This window comes from Tarenaya hassleriana, unplaced genomic scaffold, assembly GCF_000463585.1.
Source record: "Tarenaya hassleriana unplaced genomic scaffold, ASM46358v1 Cleome2, whole genome shotgun sequence".
NCBI lineage: Eukaryota > Viridiplantae > Streptophyta > Magnoliopsida > Brassicales > Cleomaceae > Tarenaya > Tarenaya hassleriana.
In genome coordinates this window covers 1514990-1534213 of record NW_010965372.1, presented here as the reverse complement: position 1 = coordinate 1534213, position 19224 = coordinate 1514990, and the positions used below count along the sequence as shown (strand labels likewise).

General features: G+C 40.2%; 5 protein-coding genes across 10 annotated transcripts in view; all 5 read right to left on the bottom strand.

Annotated features, from left to right (window-relative positions):
• Positions 1–365: 365 nt before the first annotated feature.
• On the bottom strand, positions 366–3575 carry LOC104811595 (argininosuccinate synthase, chloroplastic-like). Its single transcript, XM_010538335.1, has 10 exons — positions 3428–3575; positions 3019–3074; positions 2791–2872; positions 2481–2622; positions 2142–2190; positions 1834–2016; positions 1626–1700; positions 1357–1542; positions 1157–1245; positions 366–1036 (listed from the first exon to the last, which is right to left on the bottom strand). The coding sequence occupies exons 1-10, from the start codon at positions 3498–3500 to the stop codon at positions 484–486; spliced, it is 1488 nt and encodes a 495-aa protein (XP_010536637.1). The 5' UTR covers positions 3501–3575; the 3' UTR covers positions 366–483.
• A 528-nt stretch (positions 3576–4103) lies between these two features.
• Positions 4104–6510, bottom strand: LOC104811594 (protein ROOT INITIATION DEFECTIVE 3-like). Of its 3 annotated transcripts, none has more exons than XM_010538333.2 (8): positions 5992–6510; positions 5796–5909; positions 5579–5712; positions 5353–5497; positions 5167–5216; positions 4937–5058; positions 4750–4781; positions 4104–4329 (listed from the first exon to the last, which is right to left on the bottom strand). In XM_010538333.2, the coding sequence occupies exons 1-8, from the start codon at positions 6343–6345 to the stop codon at positions 4108–4110; spliced, it is 1173 nt and encodes a 390-aa protein (XP_010536635.1). In that variant the 5' UTR covers positions 6346–6510; the 3' UTR covers positions 4104–4107. The 3 variants fall into 3 exon arrangements, with proteins under 3 accessions (XP_010536635.1, XP_010536634.1, XP_010536636.1); XM_010538332.2 differs by having other exon boundaries at positions 4750–4835; positions 5992–6503; XM_010538334.1 differs by having other exon boundaries at positions 4216–4329; positions 4641–4835; positions 5992–6508.
• Positions 6511–6827: 317 nt separating this feature from the next.
• Positions 6828–12136, bottom strand: LOC104811593 (conserved oligomeric Golgi complex subunit 2). 2 transcript variants are annotated; one of them, XM_010538331.1, is made up of 13 exons: positions 11603–12136; positions 10906–11106; positions 9992–10328; positions 9519–9680; positions 9253–9352; positions 8944–9159; positions 8717–8825; positions 8341–8541; positions 8099–8203; positions 7871–7996; positions 7371–7505; positions 7106–7260; positions 6828–6969 (listed from the first exon to the last, which is right to left on the bottom strand). In XM_010538331.1, the coding sequence occupies exons 1-12, from the start codon at positions 12065–12067 to the stop codon at positions 7144–7146; spliced, it is 2274 nt and encodes a 757-aa protein (XP_010536633.1). In that variant the 5' UTR covers positions 12068–12136; the 3' UTR covers positions 6828–6969; positions 7106–7143. The 2 variants fall into 2 exon arrangements, with proteins under 2 accessions (XP_010536633.1, XP_010536632.1); XM_010538330.1 differs by lacking the exon at positions 6828–6969 and having other exon boundaries at positions 7105–7260.
• A 570-nt stretch (positions 12137–12706) lies between these two features.
• On the bottom strand, positions 12707–15376 carry LOC104811592 (exocyst complex component EXO70B1). Of its 3 annotated transcripts, none has more exons than XM_010538329.2 (2): positions 13004–15312; positions 12707–12725 (listed from the first exon to the last, which is right to left on the bottom strand). In XM_010538329.2, the coding sequence occupies exon 1, from the start codon at positions 15087–15089 to the stop codon at positions 13005–13007; it is 2085 nt and encodes a 694-aa protein (XP_010536631.1). In that variant the 5' UTR covers positions 15090–15312; the 3' UTR covers positions 12707–12725; position 13004. The 3 variants fall into 3 exon arrangements, with proteins under 3 accessions (XP_010536631.1, XP_010536630.1, XP_010536629.1); XM_010538328.2 differs by having other exon boundaries at positions 12709–12801; XM_010538327.2 differs by lacking the exon at positions 12707–12725 and adding an exon at positions 15330–15376 and having other exon boundaries at positions 12751–15113.
• A 1406-nt stretch (positions 15377–16782) lies between these two features.
• Positions 16783–19224, bottom strand: part of LOC104811591 (protein EXECUTER 2, chloroplastic) — a 5451-nt gene continuing 3009 nt past the window's right edge. The window contains exons 6-12 of the mRNA XM_010538325.1: positions 19032–19224; positions 18638–18764; positions 18370–18536; positions 18173–18247; positions 17642–17734; positions 17212–17538; positions 16783–17073 (exon numbers count right to left, since the gene is read on the bottom strand). The exon at positions 19032–19224 is cut by the window's right edge and continues 482 nt beyond it. Coding sequence (XP_010536627.1) covers positions 17437–17538; positions 17642–17734; positions 18173–18247; positions 18370–18536; positions 18638–18764; positions 19032–19224 — 757 coding nt within the window. The 3' untranslated portion in view covers positions 16783–17073; positions 17212–17436. The remainder of the gene's footprint in view (positions 17074–17211; positions 17539–17641; positions 17735–18172; positions 18248–18369; positions 18537–18637; positions 18765–19031) is intronic.

Here is a 19224-nt window from a genome sequence, read left to right as displayed (position 1 = left end):
GAGCCTTGAGATCTGAGCACCCCTCTTTATTGTTCACTCCCTTCGATATTTGGACCCTCTCAGCTCTTATTACAATCTCTAATATTATTTCATTTCTCAATTTTGAAATATAAATATTCAGATATCCATAGATGAAAGATATTACATGTGAAAAGAAATATAAAGAATACCTTAGAATGCTATTATAATATTCAGATTTGATTTTATCTTTATATTTTAATTATTTTAATTAATTAAATAAGATATTTTGTGATTTTAGTTTTTACTGATAAATATTACAATATTCTATACTGAATAATGAAAAATCGGAAACAAACATTAGAAAGGTCAAACACAAACCCTAATGCTAAACCAATTTGACAATTGAATCCAAAAATCGGATTTTGTTTTTTTGGGGTCAAAGGCCTTCATGAAAATTTGAGAGCTAATCTCAATGAGATAAAGCTGGCAGCTGAAACTGAATCCAATGCCAAGACATAGTTCTCATATGCCCTTTTCGAGCATTGCTCTGACCCTCATCGGCAGTCCGTAGAGCCGAATGAACCCGGCCGCATCCGCCTGGTTATAGATCTCGCTCCCCTCGAACGATGATATGTCCTGTCTGTACAGACTGTACGGACTCCTGCGCCCCGTGACAGATACCGACCCTTTGTACAGCTTCAGCGTCACCGAGCCCGTGGTTTTCTCCGTCACCTTCTCCATGAACGCGTCCATCGATTCCCTCAGCGGATCGAACCATCTCCCGGCGTAAACCAGCTCGGCGTATTTGAGGGCTAGAGTGTCTTTCAGCTGGATAGTCTCCCTGTCCAGGAGGAGGGACTCGAGCTCTCTCACTCCCGAGAAGAGGATGGTCCCTCCCGGGGTTTCGTACACGCCTCGGGATTTCATTCCGACTAGACGATTCTCGACCAGGTCTATCCGTCCGATCCCATGCTTTCCCCCGATCTTGTTTAGCTCGGAAAGAAGGGTTGCTGGAGAGAGGGTCTTCCCGTCGATCGAGACGGGAATTCCAGATTCGATCCCTATCTCGATGTACCTACCGTACAAAAAAATAATCACACAAGCAGATGATATAAATATAATGCACAAAGACAATGTCATGACCATGATCTTGGTCTGGTAATTTCAAGCAGAGGTTCAAAGAAAAGGGCTTTACTCAGGCTGATCAGGTGCATCTTCCGGGTCTACGCTCATCATGTACATATCTTTCTTAGGCTCGTTTGCCGGATCTTCCAATATATCGCCCTTTAAACAAGCCGAGATATCCATCGTCAGGAAAAGCACGAAGACCGACACAATCATTCTATCATTCAAGACGATATGAAGATACGAATTTGATTCAGCCAACACTTATACCTCATGGCTAAGGTGCCATAGGTTCCTGTCTCGGCTGTAAATAGATTTCTTTGTCACAGGGACAGGAACATTGTGCTTCTTGGCGTACTCGATAGCGTCTTCTCTGCCCTTGATTTCCCATTCTCTCCACGGTGCTACGACTTTAAGTTCGGGGTTTAGCGAAAAGAATGTGAGCTCAAACCGAACCTGATTAAACAATCGAAAGATCCATGTAAGTACACGTACACACGTGTGAGTGCTTTTCATGTTATGCTTCCATGGCTTCTTGCCTGGTCATTTCCTTTGCCAGTGCATCCGTGTGCAACAGCATCAGCTCCGACTTCTTCTGCTACATCGACCATAGCCTATCATTTCGAGGCCGTGTTAGATAACGGAAAACACAAAATAGAGGCTAAGGACAGCTGAAAATACTCAAATTTCTATTCCATCATTATCTATTGGTTGGGTTTCAAAGGATGAACATTTTGAAAAAGTTACCTTTGCAATGACGGGCCGTGCCATCGAGGTACCGAGCAAGTACTTGCGTTCATAAATGGCGCCAGCTCGTAGACAAGGGTATATGTAATCTTTCACAAACTCCTCCTTTAGATCCCTAACGACCAACTGAGAAGCACCGCTGGCCTTGGCCTTTTGTTCTAATCCCTCTAACTCCAACGAACCCTGCAAAATCAAACAATTGCTATAGTTTGAAGATGGACCATAACCAGAGCAACACAATATAATATAAAGAAGGATATAATTTCTTGAATAAAACTGGTCGAGAATAGGCAGTTTTCGTAGCCTACCTGACCAACATCTGCGGTGAAGCACACGACTTCACAGCCATAATTCTCCCTGAGAGGAAAAAAAAAACTAGTTTATACCAAAGATTTTGTAGCATGTAAAAAATGCAACTGGTGGATAGAATTTGAGTTTCATGAAAAACCAAAAAGAAACTTCCAAAGAATCCAACCCAGCTGTTTCGACTTCCAGATAAATCAATGAAACTCGCGTGGATGGATTAGAGATCCATGTCTAATTCCATTCAAGCAAAGCATTTCATATGAACTGAAGCAAATTCTTCATAGGAAATGTATGAAGGATACTTCTCGGTAAATGTAAAAATTGAAAGAAAGAGTACTTACTTTAGCCATGGCACAATCACGGAGGTGTCTAAGCCACCACTGTACGCTAGAACAACCTTTTTCAGCTTGCCACGAAGCCCAGCACCCTCTGAATAAGCGTTCTTCACTGCATGTCCATCATTGGATAGAACAGCTCGGACAACTGCAAGTTCAATACCGCAACTGCTTTGGTCATAATGCTAATCCCATGAATCTAAACCCAGAAATCAACAAACAAGATGCTCCCTTTTGGGCATGAAATCCAGACAACAGGACAAAAGAATCAAAATCTAACAGGAAGCTGTCATCAATTCTGTCTAACTAGCTTCACCTTGTCTCTTGTAAGAGCAGGAGACATAAACTTTATTGCTAACAACAGCATTTCCCGAAAGCTGGCTTCGTCGTGAGGATATCTGCGTTCGATAAACGATGAAAGCAGACAATGTAGAATCAGATACAAGATCTCAAGAACGAAAGAATAACAGTTGTGAATATACAGAAGAAACCAAGAAATCTTGAAGACGATTATTTTTGAAGCTCAATAGAATGTCATAAATACCTCTAGGGAGTGCAAATTAGTTCTAGGGCAAGCTACATTTTGACATCTGAATGAACCTGCAAAACACAGGTAAATTAAAAAGTGGAACATGATCCGATTATGTCGGAATGAGAACCAAAACACCATCTTTGAAGAGAGTGATTGAACTTTCGAAGCGAACACTACTTCCGTCAAGCTAAAACACATCGAGAAATGAATAATAACAAAACCCATTCACGGATAAACTAGAAATCGGTGAATTTTATTCGACTATGCCAGTCCCAAATCAAAAATTCGAGAAATTACTCCCAATGGCATCATCTCATAGCCCAAACACACGAAATCAATGCGGAAAATGAGTAAAATCCAATATCCAGGCGTGAGAGAGATGAAATCTGTAGAAAGCAAACGAGAGAAGAAGAAAGAAAACCATTTTGGGGGCTAAGGAAGGCGAATGCAGATGAAGAAGGAGAGGGAAGAGAAGTCGCCGTGATTTCTGCCATTGATGTCCTCTTCTTCAGCAGCTCGAAGCGATGGTCGACGATGGTGCGTTGTCTCGGCACGTATAGGGTTTAGGACCAGCCTTTTTATAAAGGCGCGTGTAATGAAAATTAAAACTTTAAAAATATAAATATATTAGCCCACGTATTTTTTGAAAGATCGGTTATTAGCTTATGATTTTGATAAAATCCCCCACATTTTATTAAATGATATATTTCGATTTTTTTTTAAAGTTTGTGCCGTTTGATTGAGATTTTTAAAACACGTTTTAAAATCTTTAAATTCTACTGATATTCTCTTGGCATTGTCTCAAAATCAAGAATAATTTATTACATGACTCTAAAATCAATAAAAATAAACCCCATATATATATGAAATATATGTAATTCTTAATGACATTTTCATATAGATTTTATATTTAAAAATATTGTTTTAATATATATATGGTGAATAGATCAGGTAGATATTAATATGGGATATAAAAAACCTATAACCAAAAATCATAAGAGAGAGAGAGAAGTAATTTAATTATAATGAAGAAATTTATCTGTAAACTGTAATAAAATTTCAGATAAATTTCAATGAGATCTCAGAAGCGGCTGTTAGATTCTACAAGCTCTTCTTCTTCGTCTTCTTCATCTTCTTCCTCTGGTTTGTCACAGAACTTGTCTGAAACTCCTCTGTCCAAAGCCGCAGCTTCATCATCTCTAACAAACACAACTGGATCTGTCTGTTCATCTCCACCACATGTTTCGCCATGTTTATTGCCCATCTTCTTCGGTCCACGGGTGTTTCCACCTTATTTTCCATGGCTGTTGCAGAGCTTTCTTGCTGCCCAAGCCACCAGCACAGACATTAAGCATATCCATTGGACGCTATTCGGAAATAAGCATACGCACAGCCACATAAACTCATGCTTGGCATCATCAGAAGCAGTTCGATTCAGACAAGCTTCAGCTTTTCGGCTCATAATCGGACAAAAAACAAGATTTCCTCTTTGCTTTACAGGTCCTTTTTCTAACCCTAGATTCATATCAATCGTACAAAAAACGTAGAACTCTGTTATGAAACGACCGATACAGTACAAGTGACAAACAAGGAAAATGTTCCCTGTGACCCAAGTAAGCAATGATCCAACAAACCATTTCTCTTGATTTGCAGGCAATTTTCGTGATGAGAGAACACGGGAAGAGAAGCGATGACATTGTCAACGGAATCAATCGGCTTGGAATATTTATCAAACAAACACACCTGGCTCCTCCGATCGAAGCCTCTTCCGTTATCTGATCGACAATATAGCGCAGACTGAGGTATTGTTACGAGGTTAGTCACTGGTCCTGCTCCATCGAAAAGAACATGGAACGAAAAACCGAATTCTGTGAACCGAATGTTCACCTATGCGTAGCTAATCACACAGGTTGTAAAAGTCAATAATTACCCTTTTGATGGAAGAACCGGCGGATATTTTTGCAGCTTTCAATATCCCATATGCAGACGGTGCAATCGTTTGATGCAGATATCAGACCCGTCTTCCAGAACGTCAATGCGGTTATGGAGTCGCTACAGGAATGGGGAACACTTGATGTTAATACCAAAGAACTCATTCAGACCAGACAGAAGAAGAACAACTGTGTGAAAAAACCGAAAGACTCGTACATTAGACATTACTTGTGTCCTTTCAGCACAACAGTTCGATCTCGTTCATGGAGAAAGGAATCCTGAAACTTAGCATTATCGATGGCATCGAGGAATATACTTCCATCTACGGATCAAGTGCAATAGCAGATATCCCTTGACTGTAATCTCGAGTTTTCACAACCAAAGATAGCAGATATGAAAACAATTTCCACTGACCTTGCAACTTCCGTCCATGGAGTTCGATACGAATTTCAAGCGTGTGGATGTAGTTATAGTTAGTAAACCAGTTATGGAGGACGAGTGCTCAGAAGAACAATGTAGCAAAGCCGAGAAGCTTCCGCAATCATCGATATCAAGTAATCTTTGTCAAGAAACATCAACAAGACTAAGTTCTTTGTTGTTGAATCGAGGAGAAGGATTGAAAAAGATTGGGGATTTTTACCTGATCATAGAGCAAATCGGGATCATCCCACCATCAGAACCAGAGATTAGAAAAGACCCATCATCTGAAAAACTCATGCACTTCACAGATTTACGATGGGCGGTCCACGATTTGAGCAACCTCCCGCTTGCAACCTACATGTAAAAACAGAGAAATCATGTGATTTCATATATGCAATTCCACGAAATCAAGAGCAGTACATAGACTTATACAACACCTCCCAGAGATGCACGTTCCCCGAAACGTCTCCTGCAGCTAAATAAGCACCGTCCCTTGTGCTACAAAGGGGTTCTATTGCCTCCATCGTATGGCTTCTACGCGACGAACGGAGCTACGCGAAATCAAACGGGTATGAAGAATTCGAATCCAGAAACGATTTCATGAATTTGGGGTTTTGGGAAAATTGCTGGTACTTTGTTGATGGGCCAAGTGATGATGGAGCCGGAGCCGGAGCCGGAGCCGACGAAGCCATGTTTGGCGACCTGAGAAGCGACGAGGGAGTGATCGGAGAAAAAGAGGGGGCCGTGAGCCGCCGCGGCGCAGCCAGGTACGCGGAGGAGCCCCTTCGCCGTGTCGAGGTCGAACACCGTGATCGCCGCACACCACCACCGCCTCTCTCCCAGCTCTCTCCATCTCTCTCTGTACCCGTCCCTCTCTCTCTCACGCGCGCGCGCACACACATTTGATTTGAAGTGGTGAAGGAAGGAATATGGAGGAGAAAGGATCGCATGCAGCTCAAGTGGAGGTGGCGACCGAACTCCGGGCATAAACACAAAGTTTGCTACTCCCAATCACAATACTCTTTTTTTTCTCTCCAACTCGTGTTATTATCGTCCACACTTTTTATTTTTTTTTAATTACTATTAGTTTACAAAGCATAATTAATTTGGGTAAATAAGAGTTATATCTTTTATGCATCGATGATTAATCTCATATTGTTTGGACCCGTGCGTTTTTTCTGCCCGTATTTGAAATATTCAGCCATAAATATTTGTGGGTTTTAACACGACAAATGGGAAAAAAAAAAAAGAAATTTATTTGAAATAAAAATAACGATATTTCGATCAAACGGTTACGAAAATAAATAAATTGATCTCATATATAGGTTGTGTTCAACACTCTAAAGTAGAGTTAAATCAGTTTAATCAATTAGTAAGTCATTTTATCCATTATTTTGGGTTTAACAAACTGTGTTCACTCATCTCTCAATCCTCAAAATAGAATTGATAAATATATATATACACATACATATATAATGCAGTACTATGAATAAATGATTAAAAAAATAAAATTCCTGCTTCTACAAACACTTTCTATATATAATCATGAAATGCAAAAACAATCAACTGCAGAGAGGAGAGACATAATTCCAATACAATCCAACTGTTTTCCTAAAGAGCTCCAAACATGAAAATATAACAAAAACAGATGTAAGAACAATATATATATATATATATATATATATATATATATATATTCATTCTTAATCATGATATATATAGAGGAGAGGGCGACAAATGTACGAACCCGGTTGCTGTATGGATGTGAAAAGTGAAGAACAAATCTCAGAAACTGATGAACTCGTTTCTCTTATCCGCCGGCGCTACGCATTGCCAGAGGGATCGGTATGCCGGAATATCTGCCGCCTTTACCCCTACTGCTGCCAGGTTCCGTCCATACTCCTTCACACGCAAAAAATACGTAACCCGTTCGTCGGAATAGCTGTGGATGAATGGAGAAGGCAGAGGATGGAAAAATCGTCAAGACAGGTTTTGTTTTTTGTGGGAGGTACCTGAATATCAAGGAACAGCTGCATACACATCTTGTCGGTGTCGGAGATATTGTGGTCGGAGACATCCGATGAAGCACCAGCTCTTCTCTGTGCTCCTTGACGTATTCTCTGAAGCGACGATTCTGTTTTCCTCGCCTTTCCAAACAAATACAGGTGGACAATTTGGTTAATAATCGAATCGAATAACACATAACCGTAAAATCCGATACAAGAACTGAAGGGTTATGATTTCTTTAAAACCGAAGAAACTAAAGTGAAAAAGAAAATAAACGAAAAAACTGAAAAGTTCTTTGAAAAATGAGTATTTTTATCCATTCAAGCCAAAACGAACCGAAACCGAACCATATTCAATATAAAAACTGAGTAGTTACAGTTTTCTTAAAACCGAAATGATCTAACCAAAATATAACTGAACTGAGCCCAAACCGAAACCCGAAAAGTCCACCACTGTTTACAATAAAATAAACTAATTTCCTTTTTTTTAAAGATTGGGTACTTACCACATTAACAAGGTCCGAAGTCAATTCATAATACCGTCTGGTAATTTCGGTCACAGTGCCAAGCAAAAGCTCCTGCCTTGTTTCGGGTGTCAAATAATTACTTGCCTTGTCTCCATCCAGAAAGGCCTTGAGGTTTGCCAAAAAAACACAAAGATAAGAGAAATTTCAGAGCTTAATAAGCCAATTTAGAATGAATATTGAAAGAGGGAATTGAATGAATGAGAATACCTTTAGAGGACGCAATATTCCAGTAACGTAAGGCGAGTGCCTGGTCGGAAGAGGTTTATTCGTCATCCTATATGTTGCGGTTATCCCTTTTAGCTGCCTCAGATCCTAAAGTTATTAACAAAGGAAAATTATCGGTAACCTATTCAGCACCATATTCTTGGATGAGTTTACTAAAGCAAAAAAAAAAAAGTTGCATCAAAACGAACAATGTAACGTATCCAAATGTTATTAGGGCTCTATACCTCGACAGATTTATCGACAATGACCTCGATTATTGTGCTGCTAACTGAGGGTAAGACGTTTTTCAGTGATTCCCCGCCATGTAGAATGCTTTGCCTCACCAAATCAAGAACTTCGGTGGAGCATGAAGACAAAAGCTGCATTACATGTCCAATGTAATTGCCACAAACTTCTGAGGCCAGGCAATTTATATCGTGAATAACCTGCAAACCAATGCCAATTAACTTCAGATAATTTTAGGCAAATCAGGACCAAGAGTTAGTGTCTTGGTGTTTAATGATTCCGAGCATTGGGTTCACGGAATTTTTTTTTAACAAAGTTGTTAAGAAATATAAGAATCATAGAAAATGAGAAGCAATCAAGAGAAGATGGACCTACATAGACAAAATCATCTGGGGTAGCGGAAACGGCCCATTCACATCCGGGAATTGGATTGGCATTACCCATTTTCCGGGTAGTCAGTGCAGATGACAGCCAATTGGAATATCTACATGATCATAACATACAAAACATTTCTATCAGCAACCCATAGAAGTGAAAGCTACTTACATAAAGGAATGAAAGTCATAAACAGAAATAGTATCACAGTCAAATCCCACACGGACCTTGAGAGGAGCTGCAGGGTCAAGCGAAGAAACTTATCGGCAGCAGAGAAAACAAGAACGTCTTCTTTCCAACACGATCTCAAGCTCTCCAAAAGACTGGCGCTCTGACTTAGAGTTAAGCTGTGCGATTTCGGTTGATCAGAATTAGAATCCTGAATTATCACAAGAGAGGCAGAAGTAAGGGCAGACTCCAGAGCTCCAGCTATCTCCTGAAACCTGATATTGCACATTCTCGAGATTAGGAAAGTTGTGAAGCACTAATATATTAGTAACCCCAGAAGCAAACCATCAGGGAAATAGGTAGAGTACCTTAGAGAAAAATATACTCCAACATTCCATTGCTTCATAAACTCAATATACACAGCTTCAGATCGGAATTTAGTTACAGCAGACATTGATGGACAATAACCTTCACGAAATATTTTTAAAGGTATGACTATAAGTAAAAGCTTCGAAGTTTATCATTGCTCATTGGTAAGTCCAGTTATTCCTTTACACATGATGGTGGAAAATTAGTTCACAAGTTATCTGAATATATGCTCGAGCATAGAGTATCATAAGGATCGATTCACTACCTTCAAGATATGCTAGGAAGTCCAGGCTTGCCTTGTAATTCTTCAAGAATTCAGTAGGTCTTCCGGGAGAAAAGGCTCCCGGTTTGACTTTCTGGATTGCCCAAAGAACTTCTTTCAGGATTGAGTTGGCCAAGAAGTTGAACACGTGCAAACCTGACTTATCTGTTATCCATTTTGGAGGTGACAATGTGATACCATACAAAAATGTCAATAAATGATAGGTAATGCAACAGTCTAAAGAAGTAAAAGAAAGTAAATTTCAGATAAACAAACTGGGATAGTATTCCCAATAGATTATTGCCATAACCAATATGAAAACTAGAGAACATGAAATCCAAGTGACAGTGCCAGTTCCACAATATTCTTCTTACATTGAGCAATGCAGCTACACCTTCGCGGCACAAAATGGGATATTGAAGATCCCATTCATAAGAATCAAACTGAACCTAGCTCCAGAGACTAACGTGAATTACCTGTTGAACAAATGTCTAACAACATCTTGCAGTTCTGCTCAATACAATGCTTGATTTGCTTGTAATCTTTCTCGAGCTCATTTCCTGATGTCCCAGCAGCATCCACTGATGTTTCATGTGTAACAAATTTCATTACAAGTGGAGCCACAATGGTTGTGCGATAAATTTCTTCTGCGCTGTTTGTGTTATCTATGGCAGCATATGCACGCAAACAATTGTAAAGGACGCTTTCATCCCGATTGTTTAGCCCATCGATGAAGCAATGACCCAGGCTAGCATCTAATTGCATGCTTGCACTCTGACTCCTCTTCTCCATGTTCTTAATGAAAGGCAGGTTCTGTACTGGCATACAGAGAAAAGTAGTGAGCACTGGATGTATAAGGCCATTCTTCAGGAGTCCAGAGGAAAATATACCAGGTAATTCAATAGGGTTCTCTCAAGATCCTACCAGCTATTCATCACTCTCAATTCTTAGCAACACATGACATTCTGCGACTTTTCCAGAGCCACACTTCCCCTAGGTGTCCTAGAAATATTCTCAAGTCATACCCGCAAACTGGATTTTTCTCCCCAGTAACTTTTTCCAACCAATAAATGCAACACCGCCCAAACACATTTATCCATATCTCCGGAAAAGTCATAGTGGTTTATCACTCTTTCTCCCGGGTTGAAACTAAATAAAGATATGACTAAGAAGCACAAATCCACTGCCACCATTTCCCAGTGTCCCATTTTGAAAAAATTGTTTAGATATACCCTCTCCAGAATGCAAAAGAATCAAGATAGTTTAAAACGACTATGTTGTAAAGAAATCCATCATCCTAAGAAGTCGAATATTTTGGGATGAATAAATGAAATGACAATGTTCGAAACAAAATAGTTAAAAAAAAAGTAGAAGGCATAACGATGGAGACCTGCTTATGAGTCGTATAGAACTTCAGCCGATTCATTTCACTAGCTATCCTTTCCAAATGCGTGCTCAGGGTTTCTCTCATGGTTGTGCCATCTTGCTGTAAAGAGTTTCCATCATTCATAGAACTCTTTACTATCAAATTGGCATCATCCTTTGGCCAATCAGACGGACTACTCGGTAGACCTTTTATAAGCTTTTCAACCTACACATATGACGAAACACAAGCATAATTAAAGTCAAGAAGTTAGATGTTCTAAACTCAAGCAAATCTCAAAATGAACATGGGCAAATCCATTGGCGCAGTACATAGCATGCGCTTTGCATTTAACAAGCACTAGATTAACTAAAGAAACGAGAACATATGAAACTATCAATAAGCTGCTAAATTAGATCCAAGATGATTAACAAGTTCACACAAGTCCCTTGATCAAGATCCACACCTGGGATGCTAACCCAATTCCAAAGAAAGACTCGCGGGAAAGTTAAGTGCAAGACTATAACCCATGATTTTCGAACCTAACAAAAACAACATTCTAACTAAAATCGAACGAATCAAGGATCTTCGCCAAAGTTTAATCACAAACCCAGGTTCCATATCAAGCGAAAACCGTAGTCTGGAGTGTAAACAAGTCACCCAGATTGCGGTGAACAATTCCTCGGTTCCCAGACCTTAATATTTAGAACCCGGAATCAAGTACCTTGGACACGAGATGGAAAGTGTTGAGTAATGACTCCAGGTCCTCCCTAGCGGCAGCAGCATCGGACCGCTGCTGCAACCCGCTCCGCAGAGCAAATAGCACGGCCTCTACTGATCCGCGAAAGCCCACAATCTTCTCGCGAAGTTCGAGGAGCGGCGCGCGCATTCGAACGACAGCGGCGTCGACATCGACGAGCTTCGTGCTGAGATTGACGAAATCGGCGTAGTCGCGGTTGATGAGATCGACGAGCTCGCGGTTGAGGGAGGCGAGATGTGACCGAAGCTCCGATCGGAGAGTGTCGAAGGGGACGAAGGTACGGAGCTCGGAGATGTAAGATTCAGAGTCGAAGTTCGGGGAAAGGAAGAGAGAAGGCTTGAACCATAGAGGATGCGAGTCTTGTGGGTCCGAGAATAGGTCCGTCGCGGATCTCGGCGGCGGAGACGCCGTCGTAATCAGATCTGACATTTTCCCGATCTGTCTCCTGAGCTCTTCGTCGTGGGAAGCCGAAGGTGGAGAGATAACACCTGCGCGTGGAGAGGGAGAACTGCGTGCCGTTTTGGAATACTTAAAAAGATCTGCGTGTCGGTTTGATTCGCCGCGCTTGATCACAAGTCCCCATGAACGTACGTATGGCATGGGGTTACAATTCAGATTCGTCCGGTTTAGTAAAACCGAGACGTTGAGATGATTTAACAAATTATGGATTTTTAACCAACTTTCTTGGAGCAAGGTTGATTCCAGAAAATTAGACACAAGGTTTTGCCCCCTTTACTCTCAAATATTGTATATTATAAACCCAAATAATTACAAGAAGCTTCTTCGTGGCCATTATGCCGAATATTTGTTCAAATTTACGAATTGACAATCTGAAGTTCGAGTTACGAGAGGAACGTCAATGATGGCCAGAATTCGGGTTTTTTGGGATATGAATTGAGACCCACAGGGCTTTTGGTAATAATTCTTCTTCTTCATGTCGACGTTCTCACACAGCCCCTTTAGCCTAAACCCTCTCTCATAAAATGCCACATTTGTAACCAAATCTCATAAAAAACTAAACAAATTCAATTCCGTACGCTTCAGCCAACCCTCCACACGAAGAAGTTACAAGGGGGAACACATACAGCTGCACACAGCACAAATTCCCTAAATCGAATTAATGCAACACCAAAGCTGTGCTGTCTTAATACTCTTGGTAGCATCTGTGAAATATATAAAAACCCATGCTTGAAAACACGATAGTAATACGAACATGTACATATGATTTTTTTCTTTTGACATAATATAACTTTATATGACCCTGCAACTATAGAAAGATGGTCACTGTGATGGGCATTAAACAGGCAGTCCTGTGTTTCCACAGGAAGATAAAAAAAAGTCTCGACGAGGATGTATGATTCTTACCTCAAGAGCTTTTCCTCCTCGGGTGGTGAATCACTGTTTGACTTCCTTCGAATAGATCTAACAAGTAACCCTCCAGGTCATCTGGTGTGTACTTGATGTACTTTCCAGCATGCCTTCCGCCTTCTAGCTGACTCTTATTCCTCCCGAAGAATGCCCGGTATGCCGGAATCACTTTCTCCGATATAGATATCCTCAATTCTTCCCGGAGTTGAGGATCCGGGACCTTCCAAGCTGTTTGAACCCTGTACAACTCTTCAAAGCTCGCATTGAATGCTTTGAATCTCTCCTTCAAGGCCAATGCGTTACTCGAACTACTGCTTCTTAGCCTGTAACTCGGGCTATTACTCGAGCTCCCGGATTCTTCCCTCAAAGAAGACAGCACTCTGCTCCATGATGCCCTGAGGTAACCAGTAGCGTATTGACGTATCTGCCCTCGCCGTTTCTTGACCCAATCATCGCCCAAGAGCTTGCCCAGCTCTGAATCCTTCACCTTCTGTACTATGTAGAGGATATTGTTCATCAAGAATATGCATTGCAATCCACCATCCTCATACAACTTAGATTTCTCTTCCAGATTAAGCTCTAGGGAAGTAATCAACCTCAGTAGCCGCTTAGCAAGAGGCGACATGTTCTCCGGCAAATTATTCGCATCATCCCCAGATATGCCCTCTAACTCGTTATCCTCATCGTTCTCCAGAAGAGAATTCAGGGTCTCGGCATAATCCACAATCAACTTCACATAGTTCATCACGTACCTTATCATCGGATGAACCTCACCATTTATAGTCGGTCTCTTCGAGGTCTCGTAGAGAACGTTGTTCTCAAACGCAACGAAAGTGCCCCTCACTGCATCAGCTAGTGCTGCCAAAACCACCCTGGCTTCGTTACACAAAAACTCGTCAGTAACCGTCACCTGCAGGGCCTGCAACACGTTGGCCAAGGCATCATACATATCCAAAATCCTGAACAGCTTCTCTGACGATCTTCTACCTATGGCCACGGCCTCTCCGAAATTCAACAGCTGCATCACACAACCTTTGGTTGTCTCGTTGAAGCAAATTTCCTTACTTGATTCTGAGCTGCTGAATATTTCATCGCATAGCCTCTTCTCTCCAGCAAGAAGAACCTTAACAGTAATCTTCACAGCTTGTATCCATTTCTTCATCTTCTCATCCAAAACCTTCCATTCAATCTTCTGCACTTCTTCGATGCTGAGCTTCTCCACACCCAGAATCATCAAACACTCATCCAAAGCATCACGCCTCACAGTGCTATACACCTGCACACACTCCTTCTCATATCCAGAACGGATCATCCGTTCCGCAATCTCCTTCAACCCTGCAACTGCAATCGGATTGATCAAATCTACCCACAGATCACCTCCTATGCTCCCTCCCCTCTCATGGAACAACCCCCTTCTACTCCCGATTTCTTCTCCATCAGCAACCTCCCCAAAATTCTCAAATTCCTCACCGATATCACCATCTGCAAAAGACAGGGCAGTGCGTCGAATGGAGCCGTAGAGCCGCTCCGCGTCGAGAGGAACAGTGTTGCGGATCAAGATATGTCGGAACTCGTCCTCCAATTGAGACATGGCAAGCTGCAAAGAACTGTCGGCTCGTTCCACAAGTTCGGGCTTGTTTTCCAGAGAAAAACCCTCAAGCAGAGACAGAATCTCATCAACGGCGGAGAGAAACTCCACGGCTTCCTCCGACGATTCCTCGAACGACACAGACAAGGAAGAGTTATGGTGGTGGTTACCAGAAGACGACGACGAGTGGCGGGAGGAGTCATTTGCGCCGGAGTCCCACCGGTGGATGAGCATCTCCGCCGCCTCCAACCGCGCCAAAGCGACGTCGGACTCATCCTTCTCTTCCTTCGTCATCACCGACTTGATGTTCGACAAACGATTATCGAAGCTGGAGAAGATGAGCAGCATGTCTTCGCGAACCTCCTTCGGTGTGTTCAGACTCTTCACGATCTGCTGCGCCGTCGCGAGGACACGGTCCTCAGGTCCACCTCCGCCTCCCGGAGCGGCGGAGCCGATGCTCGATGCATCCGTTGCCGTCGTCGTCGTAGCCGCCATCTACCAGGAGCTTCTCACGCACGCCTGATCGAGAGAAAAAAATGAAACCAAAACAGGAAAAAAAAAAACGATTCCAATGGATCGAAAGGATCAGAACATGATCTATTGACAGATTAGGGAAGAGATTGAGCGGTTTTGGATCAATTTTCAGGGAAAATTAAAGCTGGGAGTAAATCTAGGGCTTGAGAGTAACGACAAGGAAAGAAATGGAAGAGAAGGGGATTAGGTACTATTACTCACCTGAGCGTTCTTCGTGATCGTCGGGGTTGGGCCAGTGGCAATATGGTAATTTTATATTTCGTCATATATTTTCCCCACTTGGTTGGTTTGACCGGCTTTTTCCGGTTCGGTTCGATTAATTTTCTTTCCTGTTTTTTTCGTCAATTAATATTAAATTTAACGTTTATGGCCATACGTTAATAAAGTATTACATTTTCCAAATTTTATTTACAGTGTTCTAAAAGTGTTATTTCGCTCATAATTAAATAATATATATTCTATTTAAATTCAAATATTAGGACTTATTATTATAAATAATCAATTCTATCAATATGTTGATTTTTTTTTTATTTCAAGTTGATAATGAAATTTATTTTACGATTTAAATACATAAGTATTTATGAGATAAAAGGATATTCTGGTCGCCCAAGTGTTTGTTTGGTGGCAACATCAACTTGTCTCTTGGACTGTTCCGCATTTAGTTTTCCCAAAGAGTTTCTATTATACACCATTTTCTCATATAATTTTTTGTTCTAATTTATTGCTTATATACTCGAATAAATAATTTATAATTTATCTGAATTTTTAGGTCAAGATATAGTTTATCTAATAATGATTTAAATAACATTATTATTTTTGTTTTTGTTTTCCTTGGTTTTGCTTCGAGGCAAAGCAAGATACGACATCGGAGAATTCGAGAAATATGATTTCGTTTTCGATTTTAGAGTTTCCTTATTCCAACTAATTTTGTAGAAAACAAAAGGTGGGTATTATCATTTTTAGGATTTTAAAAATGTAATTTATCATCCTCATGATTCCAATTTATAAAGACTAAAACTTCCAAACAATTATAGATAATAATAGAATGTTTCACAACTGACCATATTTTAATTAGGATTATATTAATAAGATTTTGATAATCTTATATTTAATACAAATAGTGACATTATAATAATAAAAGTATACATTTTTTTTATATATTAAACAAAAAAAAGACCACCATGTCTTAATCAATGTGAACACAAAACCATCCTGGACCTGGTCATGTTAGGTGGTGTATTGAATATATATATATATATACAAAAATAGTTTCGGGTATTTAATTTGATTGGAATTTTGGTCAATGAGAAGAGGATTATGAATCCAATCTTTCGGAGAAATTTGGGGTGACACACCTAATATATTCAATTTTCTCTGATAGGTAAGTCTTACCTTGTAATATATTATAGATATTTATTTTCATTATTTTTTTAGTAGAAATCAGAATTCACGTAAAATGGTGGTGCTAAACCTAAATATTTTATTTTTATTATATTTATATATTTAATTCCCATCTCTGTAAACTAATAACCAAAAGGAACAACTCACAACCTTATATTTTCAATCAAAACGGTGGAACCAGATTCACAAAAAAAAAAAAAAAAAAAAAAAAAAAAAAAAAAAGAAAAAAAAAAAAAAAAAAACAGGTAAACAATGAAGGAAACGGTTATTAATGTTATTAACCGGTTCGGTTAACAGTTATAATTCGGTTATTTCGAGCCAACTTTTACCTAACAAGTGGACAAGTTCTATGGTAACTCACGCATCAATGATAACATAAACTTACTTCATTTTCTCAGTTTTTCCTCTGCTTTTCCATCGTTTTCTCGCCTTTTCTCAGTGACCAAACAAGTATACAAGTTCTTTATAAGTGAAACATATGTGGAACTTCTTCACCTCTGACTCCTCCGGACATGGCATCATCTCCCCACTCGTTCTGAAGCACCTGAAGCCAAATAACAACAACAATCTCTTCATCGATCTTCTGACTCTGGAATCCATGGATACTAACAATGCTCGGAGATATTTTAAGCAGGAGAAGGAATCAAAACTCGGAAACTTGTAAGAGATCGGAGAACAGTACCTTTGGAAATCGTCCTTTCTCTGCTCTGACGGGAAAATCCGCTAACAGGGAAGTCGCACAGAGGAAAGAGGCAATCCGGACAAAGAGGATAGATCCCATTAATCAAAACCCTAAACCCTAACCAGATGATGTAACAGGTATGTGTACGGAACGATACAACAGACAAAAGATACTATGTAACGACTGTGTTTATGCTATTTTCAAGAGCTCTCTTCTTCACTTTATTCACTCGGGCAATCTCAAACGGTTGAAAAGTACCAAGAAACTTTGCTCCGGGACTACATATAGAAACCCGAGATCTGCACCTTTGACATATGGTCCCATGCCCTAAAAACGAAAAACCCCGAGAAATCGAGGGATGATGAGTTTTTTTTTAACGCACACGCAAAATGTACAAGTGAAAGCTCATTTGTCTTTTTTTTTGGAGTACCTTTCCATTGAGTTGTAGAAGCTCGCCTTCCACCCATTTTGGGTTCTTAAACCCAAAGTCTGCTATTCTTCCTTGTCCTTTGTAACCTGCAACCTATGTGTATGCAAAATCTTTCAGCAACCCTTTTTTCTCATTGAACTGTCAATGTGACCGGATTGATGAAACTCCGAAAGGATTTGTTGGGACATGTTCATAACTTTAAAACCAACAAGTACCCTCCAGACAGACATGGGATTTTCAGTTTAGCAAGAAAATTTCTCGGTTTGGGGCAAACACAAAGACAGGGAAGTGCTTCCAGTTTCGGCGACATGTTCATAACTTTAAAACCAACAAGTACCCTCCAGACAGACCTGGGATTTTCAGCTTAGCAAGAAAATTTCTCAGTTTGGGACAAACACAAAGCCAGGGAAGTGCTTCCAGTTTCGACGACATGTTTATGCTTCCAATATTGATTTGGTGACATGTTTATAATGGCCGGTTTTCAGAGATTTCCAGAGTGAAGGTTAAGAGATGAAGGAAGAGTATCACTACCACTCCCAAATCCTCGGGGTACATTCCACGATTGTTGAGGCGATTTCCCCTCCCAATCTTCGCACGGAATGTCACCTGAAAGCAAGAATTGTTATCGCCTATCTAATCCCCTTTTGTCCTAATAAATATTCGAAGATGTAAAAATTAAAATATAATATACAACAATTTACTTATTTTTTTAACAAAAGAGAAAAAACCTGGCCTGCCGGGACGTTTGGATCTCCTGTCAATTTCACAGCCTCAACATATTCAAAGAACTCAACATCTGAGGAATTATCACTCTCTTCATCATTCCACCGACCGTATTTACGCGTAAGTTGCACTATCTCGGTGCCATAAGGTCCAAAAGCACCAACATATAAGCCTGCATATTCGATTTAAGATCATAATCCCAAGTTGATAGATGTAAAAAGATTATACATTTCCAAAGGAGTATGCTACAAATGTACAACAAAACATGCTTACCATCGAATGGGTCTAAGTTGCCTTCAGAAATATTAATTCTGTTAAAGGTAGTAAACTCGGAAAGCTGGTTCCGTTTCTGTGCCTGGCTAATAGCAAGTTTGACGATTTCACGCACATTTCTCGATACCTACAACGGCAAACAAATTGTTAGCTTCTTATCGAACAATTCCTGAAGCTGCATAAGGTAGAAGTAACCATAGTGGATGCCTCCAGTTTTAATCTAAATGCAAAGCCAGAGCATATGAATCAATGTCCTTCAAAATCTTGATTATATATCCTACTTACGATTAAGAACCCTCGAACATTTCACGAGGCATTGTCATTCGGAATTCAAATAAAACAAACTCAATAATCTGAAAGAAAAGTTGAGAATTGTAAACTCAGGGGAATTTACCTTCGAAGAAGACTTTTCAGAACCCCAAAATGCCTTGGCAACCTCTGGGGGCATAAGCTCTGAAATCCCTTGGGCTGCTACAGCTGTTATTTGTACCTTTGACAATTTATTTGTCTGTATTTCATTATCTCCGATAATTCTCTCGGGAATATGCAACACAAAAGAATCCTTTTCGATGTCTCTTATTCCTGCT

Bases quoted from the DNA above. Each gene is read 5' to 3' on its own strand.
- LOC104811595 (XM_010538335.1), bottom strand. From the start codon at position 3,500: ATGGCAGAAATCACGGCGACTTCTCTTCCCTCTCCTTCTTCATCTGCA. The intron at 2,623-2,790 runs GTGAAGCTAGTT...TTGAACTTGCAG, and splicing joins CTGCTCTTACAAGAGACAAG to TTGTCCGAGCTGTTCTATCC. The intron at 2,017-2,141 runs GTAGGCTACGAA...TTGATTTTGCAG, and splicing joins TCACCGCAGATGTTGGTCAG to GGTTCGTTGGAGTTAGAGGG.
- LOC104811594 (XM_010538332.2), bottom strand. From the start codon at position 6,345: ATGCCCGGAGTTCGGTCGCCACCTCCACTTGAGCTGCATGCGATCCTT. The intron at 5,713-5,795 runs GTGTTGTATAAG...TTTTACATGTAG, and splicing joins GGAACGTGCATCTCTGGGAG to GTTGCAAGCGGGAGGTTGCT. The intron at 5,059-5,166 runs GTAATGTCTAAT...CCATTCCTGTAG, and splicing joins GTTGTGCTGAAAGGACACAA to CGACTCCATAACCGCATTGA.
- LOC104811593 (XM_010538331.1), bottom strand. From the start codon at position 12,067: ATGTCAGATCTGATTACGACGGCGTCTCCGCCGCCGAGATCCGCGACG. The intron at 11,107-11,602 runs GTACTTGATTCC...TCATATGTGTAG, and splicing joins CTTTCCATCTCGTGTCCAAG to GTTGAAAAGCTTATAAAAGG. The intron at 7,997-8,098 runs GTATTCTCATTC...GCAAACCTCAAG, and splicing joins GAATATTGCGTCCTCTAAAG to GCCTTTCTGGATGGAGACAA.
- LOC104811592 (XM_010538327.2), bottom strand. From the start codon at position 15,089: ATGGCGGCTACGACGACGACGGCAACGGATGCATCGAGCATCGGCTCC.